This window comes from Ursus maritimus, assembly GCF_017311325.1.
Source record: "Ursus maritimus isolate PB19 chromosome X unlocalized genomic scaffold, ASM1731132v1 scaffold_X1, whole genome shotgun sequence".
Classification (NCBI taxonomy): Eukaryota; Metazoa; Chordata; class Mammalia; order Carnivora; family Ursidae; genus Ursus; species Ursus maritimus.
In genome coordinates, this window is record NW_024423319.1 from 65,017,091 (window position 1) to 65,032,410 (window position 15,320).

The 15,320-nt window shown below is 37.0% G+C and overlaps 1 protein-coding gene across 1 annotated transcript in view; it reads left to right on the forward strand.

Annotated features, from left to right (window-relative positions):
- The window catches only part of ZDHHC15 (zinc finger DHHC-type palmitoyltransferase 15), a 168,534-nt gene that overhangs the window by 111,031 nt on the left and 42,183 nt on the right, over positions 1-15,320 (forward strand). Inside the window, exons 5-10 of the mRNA XM_040630478.1 lie at positions 1,803-1,872; positions 4,611-4,643; positions 5,391-5,511; positions 9,889-10,021; positions 11,812-11,938; positions 13,626-13,729. Of these exons, the coding sequence (XP_040486412.1) occupies positions 1,803-1,872; positions 4,611-4,643; positions 5,391-5,511; positions 9,889-10,021; positions 11,812-11,938; positions 13,626-13,729 (588 nt within the window). The remainder of the gene's footprint in view (positions 1-1,802; positions 1,873-4,610; positions 4,644-5,390; positions 5,512-9,888; positions 10,022-11,811; positions 11,939-13,625; positions 13,730-15,320) is intronic.

Sequence of the window (15,320 nt, forward strand, 5' to 3'; positions counted from 1 at the left end):
TGGAGTTTATCTTTGTGTATGGTGTGAGAGAGTGGTCAAGTTTCATTCTTTTGCATGTAGCTGTCCAATTTTCCCAGCACCATTTATTGAAGTGACTGTCTTTTTTTCCACCAGATGTTTTTTCCTGCTTTATCAAAGATTAGTTGCCAAAGAGCCAAGGGTCCATTTCTGGGTTCTCTATTCTGTTCCATTGGTCTATGTGTCTGTTTTTGTGCCAGTACCATGCTGTCTTTGTGATCACAACTTTGTAGTACAGCTCGAAATCCGGCATTGTGATGCCCCCAGCTTTGTTTTTCCTTTTCAACACTTCCTTGGCAATTCGGGGCCTTTTCTCATTCCACACAAATTTAAATAAGGCATTCATTCTCAGGTTCCCTCACAGTCTCCAACTGGCTGCTTCACTCACTACTTACTGTTCTCTGGACCCTTGAATCATTTGTTTGCAGCCCTATGATATAGAGAAGGCTTCTCTGAGGAAATATCATTTGGTTTGAGACTGAATAATAAAAACCAGGAAGAAGTAAAGAGCAGAGGGACTAGCATCCCAGGCAGAAGGTACTGCAAGTACAAAAGGCCCTTAGACAGGAGCAGTCTTGCCATATTAGAACAGCCAGCCAACCACGGGACTGGAGTATAGCTGGTGGTGAGTGATACCAGTTTAAGCTGAAGAGGCAAGCAGAGGCCAGATGATGCAGGCCATGGTAAGGAGTTTGGATTTTATTCTAATGGTGTTGGAAGTCCATTGAAGGTTTTAAGTAAAAAGTGACATTATCTGATTTACATTTTAACAGATCATCTGACTATTTTATAGAGAACATATTATGGGGAACAAGAATGAAAGCAGGGTAAATAATTAGGGATCTATTGCAGTCATCTAAATGAGAGATAATGGTGGCTTAAACTGGGCAATGGCATTACTATATCTTTAAAAACATGCTGAATGAATTAAACATGCATGCCCCTCTCCCTTTTTCTTTCCCTGGATTATAACCATACTTTTGTCATCCCCCTCCATTGCTAGACATAAACACAAACTGCTGAATTAGCAGTCCATTATTCTAAATCAATTATATGTGCTTAATGTACATGTCAAATGGGATTATTATATTAGGTCAAATTATTCATGATTTTAGTTGTTTCACTTAATAATAATTACATTAAACACAGTCATACTTTATCGATGAACAGAGAGAAAATGAGAAGAAAAGGGAAATACCTTTCATTAAGGGAAATAAAGAAAGAAAAGAAGGAGAGAAGGAAGGAAGAGAGAGGGAAAAAAAAATTTTTTTATGTTAGACTTTCAGAGTGAAAAGAACCCTGAATGAACTAAGGGGTCAGAAAAACTATAGTGGTCACAGTCCTGCCTCTCACTTGCTGTGTAATCTTGTGAAAGTCATTTGATATGGCTCAAGTCTTTACTTCCTTTATCTGTGAAATGGTCAATTGAATTAATTGTTTTCATATAGGAAAGTTGGAGTAAACAGAATCTAAATGATTTTCCCAAGATCACTCAAGCAGTTGACATTATAGTTTGTTTTATAATACCAAATCTTATTATCAGATATCCAGATATGAAAACTTTTCCCTCTACCTTCATCCCCCAAAAGGTGCCTTCAAGATTGATCTAACAGGGGATAAAAATACATACCACAATTCTCTTCTGTGATCTGCCTTTTTCTTGGTAACTTGAGATGCACTTGACTACCTGTAATCAATGTATAACAAGCATCCAGATAGGCTAGTAAGATATATGGTGTCATATTGAGTCCTAACCAATGCTAACCACCTTACTTTTCCTATAGCTGTTAGATTCTGTGACCGGTGCCATTTGATCAAGCCAGATCGCTGCCACCACTGCTCTGTCTGTGCCATGTAAGTGACATCCATATTTCCCCTGGGCTGAGCTTGAACAACAAAGTGGTTGATCCTAACATGTGACCATGCCTAGATAAGAGCATGTCCGTTCAGTCATAATGAACACATGCCACATACGCTCTTGGAATGATGATGACTCAAACTATTCTAAAGATAAGAAAGAGATATAAAACCCCATTTAAAAAATAAATGTTTGGGGTGCCTGGGTGGCTCAGTCAGTTGAGTGTCTGACTCATGATTTCGGCTCAAGTCTTGATCTCAGGGACCGGGGATGGAGCCCCACGTCAGTTTCCACACTCAGCGGGGAGTCTGCTTCTCCCCCTCTTCCTGTGCCCTTCCCCCTGCTCATACTCTCTCTATAAAATAAATAAATCTTTTTTTAAAGATTTTGTTTATTTATTTGACAGAGAAAGAGAGAGCCAGTGAGAGAGGGAACACAAGCGGAGAGTGGGAGAGGAAGAAGCAGGCTCCCAGCGGAGGAGCCTGATGCTGGGCTCGATCCCAGGACCCTGGGATCATGCCCTGAGCCGAAGGCAGACGCTTAACGACTAAGCCACCCAGGCGCTCCTAAATAAATCTTTTTTAAAAAATTAAAAAATGGGGCACCTTGGTGGCTCAGTTAGTTAAGTATCTGCCTTCAGCTCAGGTCATAATCCCGGGGTCCTGGGATGGAGCCCTGCGTTGGGCTCCCTGCTCAGCAGGGAGCCTGCTTCTCTCTCTACCTCTGCTGCCTCCCCCCGCCCCTGGTTGTGCTGTCTCTCTCATGCTCTCTCTCAAATAAATAAATAAAATCTTTAAAATTGTTTATTTATTTATTTTTAAAAATTAAAAAATAAAAGTAAATGTTCTGTTTCAGAACAGTTTTAGATTTATAGAATTATTGTGATGGTAGTTCTCATCTGTCCTACGTCCAGTTTCCCCTATTATCAACACCTTACATTAATATGATACATTTGTTGCAATTAATGAGCCAACATCAATACATTATTTTTAATTGAAGTCCATACTCTTTTTAGAATTCCTTTTTTTTTTTTCCCTGAGATCCCATCCAGGATACCACATTACATTTAGCTGGCATGTCTTCACAGGCTCTTTTAGTTCTTAACAGTTTCTCAGAATTTACTTGTTTTTGATAACCTTGACAGTTTTTAGGACTTTAGGATTAACGATCAGGTGTTTTGTAGAATATCTCTCAGTTGGGATTTGTCTAATATTTTTCTCATGATTAGACTGGGTACTGTGTTTTGGTTAGGAAGAGCACAGAGGTAAAGTACCATTATCATTGTATTGTATCGAGGGCACATATTATGAACATGACTTATCACTGCTAAATTAATCTTGATCATCTGGCTGAGGTAGTGTTTGTCAGATTTCTCTAATATAAATTTACTATTCCTCCACTACTTTCTTTACCCTTTGAAAGGAAGTCACTATGTATAGCCCAAACTAAAGGAATGGAAAGTTATGCTCCCCCTCCTTGAAGGCAGATTATTTACATAAATTGGAATTCTTCTGCGTGGGAGATTTGTCTCTTCTCTCTTATTTTTGTTTGTTTGTTTCTTTATTTGTTTATTATTCATATAAGTATATAGGCATGGATAATCACTTTATATTTTGGGTTTTACCTCAATACCACTTTATTTTGTTACTCGAATTATTCCAGCTTTGTAGTCACATCTTTATGTTAATAAATATAATCCTAATGTCCTTCTTCTTGAGTGTATGTTCCACCCATATTTCTCTTACTGTTGATTCAAAGAGATCTGTTAAAAGTTCAGAAATAGCCAAAGTAAAGCCAATAAATCACCAGAGTAGTAATTAGTAATTTTTTTATTTTTTAAAGATTTTATTTATTTATTTATTTATTTATTTATTTATTTATTTGAGAGAACAAGAAAGAGCACAAGTGGGGGAGGGGCAGAGGGAAAGGGAGAAGCAAGCTCCTGGCTGAGCAGGGAGCCTTACGAAGAGCTTGATCCAAGGATCCTGGGATCATGACTTGAGCTGAAGGCAGACTCTTAATGGACTGAGCCACCCAGGTGCCCCTGGTTAGTAAAATGTTATTGTGTACACACCAAAAAGAGTTTGCAAACCAGGAGCACTCAAACCAAAACATAGACTGAGGCTTGAGATATATTGTTATAAAACAGCTTATATAGTGAGAAAACAAGGCCTTTTTATTCTTCACACTGATTAGTTAGAATATTCAGAATTTTCTTAAATTAAGACAGAGAATTGGTCAGTGGTTACTTTATATAAACCTTAGAAAACAGTTGAAATTTTACTAATGATTTCCAGAGGCATAAGCAAGAAATGACCCAGGTCAAGTCAGTCTTATAAAATAAACTAAATTAAGCTTTCTTTGTATGACTACAGTGGTTTTGTCAGCTTGGGAAATTTTCAGGGATGGTCTCCATTTGTCTTTTATTTTAACAGACTGTAGTCATATGTTTTCTTCTGTACTTTTATTAATCTGTATATTGAGCAAAATGAGGGGAGATATCTCAGACATCTAGGCATGTAACTTGCTGCCAGCATAATACTATAAAGTGTTGTGACTGGCTCATCCTAGAAATAACGGAGAACAAAATAATTTTGCAGTAGCTTATAGTGGAAATCTAAGAATGAGTGTACTGGTACCATGTAAAAATACTGGTGAGACTTGAGTTAAACTATGAGGTGTTACTGCATTTCCATAGCTCCGCTCATCACACTGTATTCTGTTTCATTTGTAGGTGTGTATTAAAAATGGACCATCACTGCCCTTGGTATGTCCCTTTGATTCATTACTTTGAAAGGGTCAGCGTTGCTCAAAATGCCTACTTTCCTAAGCATAGTTGTAACATGCTTATTTCTCTAACCATAAATCACTGGGTCTTGTATGTACATGGGGGACAAGGGAGGCATAACATTTTAAAGCAAAAATAAATATACCATCAAAGGTATGGTAGTGAATTCCTGGGCTCACAAAACTAATGGTCTTTTGTTCATTAGCTTTAGTAATTGGGTGTAGCAATGAAATCAAGCACAAATAGTTTTCTTTGACATATACAATTCAGTTCTGCTTTTAGTTGTCTTGATGTTTGAAATATTCTAGATTGTTAACTTCAGCAATTCTTCTCCAAATTTTGTATGTCTAACCTAGAGAACCAGTCTGAAACCATCTAACTACAAAGAGAACATGCCACACTGTACTAAGTGTAGCTGTTGAGATTGTAATAGGTTTTCAGCATCCAAGATTCAGGTTTCCTTGGCTGGGTCAGGAACCAGTCCAGAACTATTAAGTAGGCCGGGTGTCTCTATGCCTGTAAATGAAAGGAGAAACAAGTGAGACATGAACTTGTTTTTCCAGTCTGTTCCTATTAAGGGATTTCTATTTCTGTTGAGTTTCTACACAACACATAATGAAGAAGCAGGAGTAACATACTTCCATTGCTTTGTTCACTTATGCATCAGTGTGTTCTCAATCAATGAATCCTAATTTCAAATTAGTTTTTCTTTTTTTCTTTTTTTAGGGTTAATAATTGCATTGGATTTTCCAACTACAAATTCTTTCTTCAGTTCTTAGCTTATTCTGTTCTCTACTGCCTGTACATTGCTACAACAGTCTTCAACTATTTCATCAAATACTGGAGAGTAAGTTAAATAACCCTGAAAGGTCACCCCCCCCAAACAAACACACACCTACTCCAATATGTGACATTTTTCAACTTTTCTTTTGACATTTCGAAATAGCTATTACTAAGGTGAGCAGAAAGGAAGGACTAAAAACAAGTTTCCCATGTTGAATATTCTGAGATTTAGGAGTTTGTTATTTAAGGATTCCACTTAAACAAATTTCTGTCATACGTGAGGGTTTTGTTAAGACCCCTTTAGGAACCTAACCTCTTGACTCTTAGTGGTTCTTTACAATGCACTTACCTAGTTAAGTTTTAAAAATCCACTTCTTACCAATTATAGATTTTTAAAATGTTGAAACTAATTTTGATTCTCTAGTTTCCTAAGAAAAAGGCTAACAAAATATTCCCTCATCGTCAGAAAATACTTTCTCATTTCCTGTTCAAAGGAGAGTTGCAAAATTCCTATTAGACAGAAAGATTCATTCACTCATCTTTGCACGTGACCAAAATGAAATGGGGAGTCTTATTTGAACTTTGTATGACAAACAATGGGTTGGGAATTAGGAAAACTGAGTTTTAATACTGGTTCTGTTACCTGCTTCACTAGTTCATTGCCAAGATCAAATGAAACATATGTTAAAAGTACTTTACCTTTCAACATATGATTTTGATGATTATAGTGAAATCTAAAAGAGAATTTCATATTTCTTCTACTTTAAGATTTCAACCATATTCCATCTATTTCCAAAAGAATTGAAGGCAGATTTTTACTTTACGTATGTGTGTGGGGTCTGGCAGCAGTATAGTGAATTTTTTTATTTTAAGCCAATGGACTCCAGAAGATCTCCCTTCCTCACAATTCCAGTACAATAGTTAAAATATCATAACCTTCCATGATGAGGGTTGTCCAAACTGAACCTAAATAGCAAAAGACAGATGTGGGCAGAGCTATTATTTATTACTGTAGGAATTGTACAGGAGCCCATATAATAGGAATATCTCACATCAAGTGAAGAGGTAAAGCAGCAGGAAAAGAATGTGGATCCTTTGACCAGACTAAAGGTTATAATAAACTGGAGAACAAAGGAGAAAGACAGGCAGCGAGAACCTAAATACCCGAGAGTAGTTAAATTATTAATTAGTGCTTTGATCCCTACTAGTATAGAAAATATAGTATAAAAAATTAGAGTGATATGTGCTTTCCATTCTCCCAACTTTCTGAATCAATTCAGATATTTAATAACTTTAAGAATCAGGAATTATGGGGCACCTGGGTGGCTCAGTTGGTTAAGCGTCTACCTTCAGCTCAGGTCATGATCCCAGGATTCTGGGACCAAGCCCAGCATCGGACTCCCAGCTCAATGGAGAGTCTGCTGCTCCCTCTACCCTTCCCCCTGCTCATGAGCGCACGCACACACACTCTCTCTCTGACAAATAAATAAAATCTTTTTAAAAAAACTTCAACTCAGAGATACAAAAGTATAAGCAGAAATGAAGTTTTCTCATAAATTTTCCCCAAATACAAAATGTTTCATTATCTTGGCATCTCTTCTTGGGCTCCTCTCCATATCATAGGATCTCTTATCGTGCTCAGGTTTTCATGACCTGTCTGGCATCCCATTCACACACTGAGCTACTAACCTGAATGTAAAGAAAATCTGTATCCAATTCAGCAGGGAAAGTGTCAGCCTTGGTCTTCACTACAGACCTTACTTGGTCTTTAACACAGCAGGCTACTGTGTAAGAACTCATAAAGGAGTAAACAATGTTGCATTTTATACATTTTGCCTTGGCCCTCCAAGTTAGTCAGTCTTCAAATACCACGATGCCATCCAGGTGGTGTACACTTTTTTTTTTTCGCTCTTGAAAGATAATATTTGGATGTGAATTAATTGCCAGAAATATGCCAGTATTCACAAGCACAAGATGAACATAGACGTGTCCTTTTTCTATTCCCTCATTTTTTCTCTACAATAGATTAGCTCATGCCTCACAGATGCGATGTAAGAAAACCTGTCTTGGCTTGCTCTCCTAATGAAAAGGGCATTGACAATTCAGAAAAATGCTGTTTTGCAGTCTCTCCAGCCAGAAAGGACTTTGGGGGTGTTTTAGAGATGCCTTTCTCAGTTTAAATTGAGTCTCGCCTTAAAATAAAAAGTAAACACTGCCATGTATTTTAAAAACCATGTATCAAGGTGACTAGCGGTTCTCCTAGGGAACAGCAACCTCCGTTTGTATGATACTTTACCATTTTCAAAGCACTTTCATATCTATTATCTCATCTTCTCCTCACCACAACCTTATCAAGTACACAAAACAAGAATTGTTAGTCTCGTTTAAAAGTGATAAAACTGAGGCTTATAGTAGTTAAGTGACTTGCTCAGGATCACCCAGCTTGTAAGTTTCAAAGTCAGGACGAGAAGCTATCTGACCCTAAACCCAAAGATGTTACACACTATACCATATCCTACCACCAGCTATAGCTCCTTTGGAATAAAGAATTCAGAAGACAATCATCAGGTCATGTTTTTCCTCTGTATATTAACTTAAAGAGTAACTACTTTGATAGGAAATTGATCTTTTGCCTTATGAAAAAGTAGTAATATACACCTTCCACAGTGGGCCGTGAATCTCCTCACAGAGACTATGAATTATTTTAGAACCAAGATAGTAGTATTTTTCTACCAGTATTCCCCTGAACTGTTTCTCTGGTGGTTATTGCTTTGAGTAATTTAGCTTGGTTATCTCCTGGGAAGGTAATTTCGAACATCAGGCCATCAATCTCTTCTAACAACAACAACAACAAAAAGACTTTATCAAGGACTATCCTTTGGCAGACAAAAGATAGTTCTACAAGAGTAATTAGGGGAGGGAAAGATTTCCAGCTTAGCTACCCAGGGTATGAACTGAATTTTCATCAGTCCCTCTTGCCCAGACATTTCCTGTCGCCCATTTAAACATGAAAGATAAGAAGTAAAATAAATGTAAGCCTTAAAAGCTTTAACAAACATATTCAAAAAGTAGAGATTATGAAAGCAAAAACCCAGCTATGCAAAAACTACTACGAAACAATATATAAAATTTTTCCTATAAACTCAAAGCAAAACAAACACAAACCAATCAAATTCAGTTTGGGTGCTTAGGCCAAGATTTTGTGGAGGGATCATTTCTGAAAGGAGCTTCAGATGAAGGTTTCTGAAAGTTGAAGTTCTTGCGATAACTATTTCCTGGGGTGTTCTGCCCCCATGCAAATTTTACCCAGACTACTCATCAGCTGAAAACATCTGACTGACTGACTTCCCCTTACCTTCATCCTTCAAACATATATACTCTGAAATATCCCCAGTATTTCCTTACATCAAAATGAATAAAAGTCTTCTCTAAGAAAAAAAAATCTGTGCTATCTGAATTTTCCAAGTGTTTCCAAGTCTTAATTTTTTTCCTTCCAAGCTGAAGTAGAACCAGATCCTAATGTTAAGGTCCACTTCAATCGAGAATCACCTTTAACTTTACTACTCAAGAGCATTTAGAAATACTTTAATGCAATTCATCATGCCAAATCAATGATCAGCACAGGAAAGGGGGAAATAAAAAACTTCTCTAAACTGCTCATTCCAAAACTGAAAATGTTTTCTAAAATTCTCTTCAGAAGATAAAATGTTATACACTGTGTATGCTGGTTTAGGGCTGCATGTAAAAAAAGAAAGCTGGCACCACATGGAAAATAAGATGTCTCAGATAACTATAAGTCTTTTTTGCTTGATTTTATTGTCTAAAGAGCTATTTCACAGGATGTGATATACCAATACATTCTACTTCAGTTATAAAAAACAACCACACGAAATTTTCAGTAGCTTTAAAGTCACGTTATAACTTATAGGTAGAGCATTTTGAATTCTACCTACGTGTTTTAACTTCCTACATATATCATTGTGATGTTTTCAACATACACATGTCCAAGGAAACATGACATATAAAGTATTTCAGAATAACACATCTTGAGACTAGAGGATGAACCATATGACCTCAAGATCACCTCTGGCCAGTGATTCATAATCTGCAAACTAAATGGAGTACAAGCTTTAAGAGGTTACATACCAGTTATGGCCTGAATATACCCTTTTTGTACTACTCTTTTCTAATTGCTGCAGCATATACTCTGTTTTACAGTGAACTTAATCAAGGATCCATTTTAGTCTTTGTAGGCTGAAGGCATATCCATAATGAGGTATGGTCATCAACAGAAAGAACTTTTATAAAAATTTTATAAAGTCTATTTTTAATTATAGCTAGACATTTTATACATATGAGAAAAGTGCTGACATATAGAAAAACTAGCCAAGCCTTATCACTTTAATCCTTTGTTTCTATTTGTTTATTATTTCTGTTCTAGGGGGAATTGCCCAGTGTTCGCTCAAAGTTCCATGTTCTTTTCCTCCTCTTTGTGGCCTGCATGTTTTTTGTCAGCCTTGTGATTCTCTTTGGTTACCATTGTTGGCTTGTCAGCAGAAACAAAACCACCTTAGGTAAGACTGGATATGAAGACAAGGGAAGAAACACATTAATGTACATCATAGTGGCCTATGGATTATTCCCAGGGAAGAGAAAAAGTTCCAGTGAAGCATTTTATTTGTAGTGACTTTCCTTTACTTCCAAACTGAGACAAATGTAAACACGTTTAACCAAAACGGAGAGCCATAGTGAATGAATAAAGCAGTATTGAATGAAACCTCACACAAAACCAAAATGAACCATTGTTCTTTGTAATTCACATTGGGTAATAACTCCCCAAATTTATGGCTTGAAAAATTTCTAGAAGGTGTTCACATGAGGAAGTGGAGGAAAAAATCAATACAGAAGGGAATAGCAGAAGGGAGAAGTGAAGGTTAATAAAGATAGAAGACTCTAAATTATTGAAGGCATCCAAAGACAGAGTGCTGAGAAAGAATCCAAACCAACAAATCGCTGGATATCTACAATCATCAAGTAGCTGTGGAGGACTGGGAATATGATAAATACACTGAATAAGCGAGTTTCTAGAAAATGAGTACAAGAAATGAATATTTTTTTTCTGTTACTCTATACTCCAACCTGTTATTTGGAGAATTCTATTTCTGATGGATTACAGTACAATAACTTTATTTCATCTAGAGTGAAACAAATATTTACATTGTATACAAATAAATGCATGAGGAGTGAGGAGAAAGTGTCCAAATGTTGAATGTTCAGCTAAGATAGAGTGAGCAATTTCAGTACAAAAGCCACTAGGGCTTCAGAGGGGAGGGGGTGGGGGAATGGGATAGGCTGGTGATAGGTATTAAGGAGGGCACTATTGCATGGTGCACTGGGTGTTATACGCAAGTAATGAATCATGGAACTTTACATCAAAAACTAGGAATGTACTCTATGGTGACTAACATAATTTAAAAAAATACTAATAAAAAAGTAAAAATAAAAATAAAAAAAGGCCACTATATATTTGGAACTCATTTACTAATAATGCTAACAGCTAAGAAAATATTTACACTCCTTTTCTAAACCAAATATCTGTAGCACTTAGTTTGCTAGGGTGGTAGATCAGCACATTTGGCTTAGACATAACTGCAAAGTAGAGAAGTACTAAGAACTTCACGATAACAGAGTCTGAAAACAAAGAACAAATGGGAAATGGCTAGATGCAGCTGGTCCAACAGTGAAAGTGTTTGTTGCTTAATGGGATAAATATGTCCAAAATAATGTGCACTAACATGGTCCAACTCCTCAGTCTTTGAGGTGATTATAGTTCACCTGTTGACATTTTTACTGGGGTAAAATCAGTTTCTTATATTGCAGGTTTCAGTGTAAACATCTTCATTTCTGAAAAGTTTCAAAACCAAATCAATGTCATTACCAACTCATCATGCATCATTACTTCAGTCCCAGCTCTAAGGATGGACACCATTGGGCTGCTGTTGCCACTTAGATTTAAATAAAGTACTGTTAAATTTGTTCTTTCACTCCTTACAATGCAGCAGCACAAAATATATAGTTTCCCTATGGCTGCTTAATTATTTCTACCATTATGTGTTTCTTCTGCCCTTTGTTTTAAGTACCAATTCTTTGCATTTAATAACAAAATTACTTTGTATTAAGTAATTAAACTGGTTTTTACTAAGTAATTTAACAATAACTAAGGATGAGAGGCCTATGCTACCACAGCAAAAAGATATTGTAGCATCAAGTCACATTCATGGAGAACTGTAAGATCATAATAGTCCTGAAATTTGTTCCTTTATTGCTTTCTTCCTCTTTTTTCAACTCCCCTATCCTGCCCTAGAGGCCTTCTGTACTCCAGTGTTTACAAGTGGCCCAGAGAAAAATGGGTTCAACCTTGGCTTCATCAAAAATATCCAGCAGGTGTTTGGAGATAACAAGAAGTTCTGGTTAATACCTATTGGGTCCAGGTAGGTAATTATTACCACTGAAAGAAGTTGATGCTGGACCATGCCTTGAAGTAGGAAACTCAGTTTTAATTCTAGTTTGCAACAAGTAACAGTCCAATAAAAAACTCTATTCCCAAAGTTCTTTATTTCTGGGTTGATAAAGAGAAATTAGAGGTGAGGATATGATAAATAGACACTCTCGTGCTTTGTGGCAGTGTAAACTGGTATCACTCTTTGTAAATGAATTTGGTAATATGTACCAAAAATCATAAGAATCCACATGTCCATTGTCCAGCAATCCCACTTCTAAATATCTGTCCTAAAGACAAACTAGGCATAAAAATGTTCATCACAACAATATTTCCAGCCAATAATTAGAAAACATCCAACCTAAATATTCAACAATATGCTATATATATCCCCATTGACTGGAATATTAATGTAGTCATAAGTAATAGTAATTAAGACTATGTCACAATAAAGGGAAATGCTCACTCTAAGTGAAAAATGTAGAATTCAAGTGGTATGTACTCTGTGATTAAAAATATATACAAAAATATGTGTAAATATATACAGAAGAAAAACAGCAGAGGGGGCATATACCCCCAAAATGCTGTAAGTGGATAAGTGGTACCAGTTGGTGTTTCACAGGCTCTTTTATTTAAGATCTATGGTATATCCTACTATCCTGGCTATAAAACACAAAACAAAACTGTGTTGGTGGGTAATGTTGATTAATAACTGTTAGCAATTATTTGCACCCCCCTAACACACATACACACACAAATACACACACTATCAGTACATCAAAGGGAGATCTAAAATGAGTCTCTGAAATAGAAAAAAAATCAAAGCCCATTCACTTATAATCAGTATACTTACATCCTCTGTAGAGAACTATAAATGAAATCTGTCAACTTTCAGTTAACCACAATTATGAACAGGAGAAAAGACATAGGTAATATAAAATGAGTAATCCAAAAGTCACTCAGATAAAAATTTGCGATGCATTGAGATATATATACTCAAATGTTCAAACCGTAGCCCACTCAAGCCAGAACTAACTTAGTTCCCTCCAATGCATCCCATCTGTTGGGGGACAGAGATTAACCAAGGAGGTAGCCCTGGATTACCATAGATATCCACAAAGTGGATCCCCCATGAGGGTAATTGCCCCCAAAATCTGCACTCCTAGAGATGCCTCACTCTCGCTGTTTCCCATAGTTCCTAATAACCTTTCTGCCATACAAGCCATATAACGGGGCATTCAGACATTAATATCTATCTCCAATTCACAGCAACTTATCTCCAATGTTTCAATGATTCTGAATCTGCTCATTTTTGTTGAAAATGTAGAACCAAAGCAATAAGATAGTTGGGTATAAATTCAGATGATCATCATTAAATGATATTTATGAAGCCTGCAATGTGTGCATATTGCCATAACTGGGCATTATGGGAAACAAGTTAAACAGTTGCTTACAAACCAAAACAGTCGACACTGATGTAGACAAACAAGATATAGAAATTGAAAGCAATATAGCAACTAAATGATGCTATTGTAAAACCCTATTACACCATGGCTTTAGCAAATAAACTAAATGGTTTAAATCTTTCTAAGAACCCCCTCCTATTTCTAAGGGGGTTATTACATTCATAGAAAGTCTATGTCCACTGCAAGAGCTCACAGCCTTCCTTTCCCCAACAGCCCTGGTGATGGACACTCCTTCCCTATGAGGTCTATGAATGAGTCACAAAACCCACTGTTAGCAAATGAAGAGCCCTGGGAAGACAATGAGGATGAAAACCGAGGTAAGGAGGCTCAGAAGGAAGCCTTTCTCCACCCAGCAGAGCAAGCACTAATAAAGACCATGTTAATGCAACCAATGTAGTGTAGTAAGAAAATAGTGTCCAGAAAGATTATATAAGCATGTCAACCTCATAAGTGCCCTTTGGATAGAGAAGGAAAAGTATGGCCAGATTTGTGTTGCACATACGGGTGGCTTAGGTTGGATTAAATGGCAGCTTGGAAGGTTTCTTAACAGCTTTGTGATACCATGATTTATAACCAATCAGATAAGTCAGGAAACATAATAAACAGTGCTGTGTATATTTGTAAACAATCCTGCCAGTTAGTCACTCATTATGTTTTGCTTGAGTTAATTTAATCAGTGGACAGCAGCTCACCTTTCTCTACCCTAATTTATTCACATTGGTTAAATTTGCTTTATCTTTTTAAGATTTTATTTATTTATTTGAGAGGGAGAGTGAGTGAGAGAGAGAACACGAGCAGGGGCAGAGGGAGAGGGAGAAGCAGGCTTCCCACCGAGCAGGGAGCCTGATGCGGGACTCCATCCCAGGACCCTGGGATCATGACCTGAGCCGAAGGCAGACGCTTAACCAACTGAGCCACCCAGGTGCCCCTACGTTTTCTTTAAAATATCATTCCCTTTCTCTCTTAGAATGGTTTAAATATACAAAGAAATATAGTATATGTAGGCAAGCCTACACAGGCTTGTAGTCTACTTTTCTAAAAGGCAAAACAGCAAAGGAAAAATGAGGAAGCAGAACTTTGTCCTTCCACCTTTTTCCCACCAGGTTTTGGGATCATAATGAGATTGGGGTGTGTGTGTGTGTGTGTGTGTGTGTAAAAAGCTGAAAGTTAAGTTCTCATGTCACATACCCCTACCATCATCTGTTCTTTGTCTCCAAGTGATGTTATGCTTACAACTGTGCCTCCAGCGTGTGTTTATGTTGCTAATACCAGGCATCAGAGTGTAATTTTTACCAGCTGATCCCAATAATACAATAGCTGACAAAAATTTTGAGTGAGAAATTGTAGTACTTGTCAGAAACTGTACCTGGGGTGAATGAGGCTGATTAGGACACAGAAAATCATTGGGGTGAGGAACAGAGATGGTAAACATGTCTTTATGAATGTTTACCCAGTTAGGTCCAGGGTTTCTATCTTGAAGGCCAGTTTTAGAGTAAGGCAGATTGCTAAGACTAAGGAAGATAAAACATTACAAAATTCACAGTTACAAAGGGAAAGAGTTCTTGCCCAGCCGACTAGGCACCTCCCTTATCAACTTCTGCTGATTCTTTATTGAAAAATTGACTGTGTTTTGACCTACCTTCCTTTAGCTATCACTCTTTCCATTTTTCTCTTTCAAGTTTTTATTTAAATTGCAATTAGTTAATATATAGTGTAATATTAATTTCAGGTATAAAATTTAGTAATTCAACACTAAATAAAGCACAGGGTGCTACCACAACATGTGCCCTCCTTAATCCCTATCACTTATTTAACCCATCCCCCAAACACCTCCCCTCTGACAACCATCGGTTTGTTCTCTATAGTTTAGAGGTGGCTTCTTGGTTTTCCTCTCATTTCCCCCCCCCC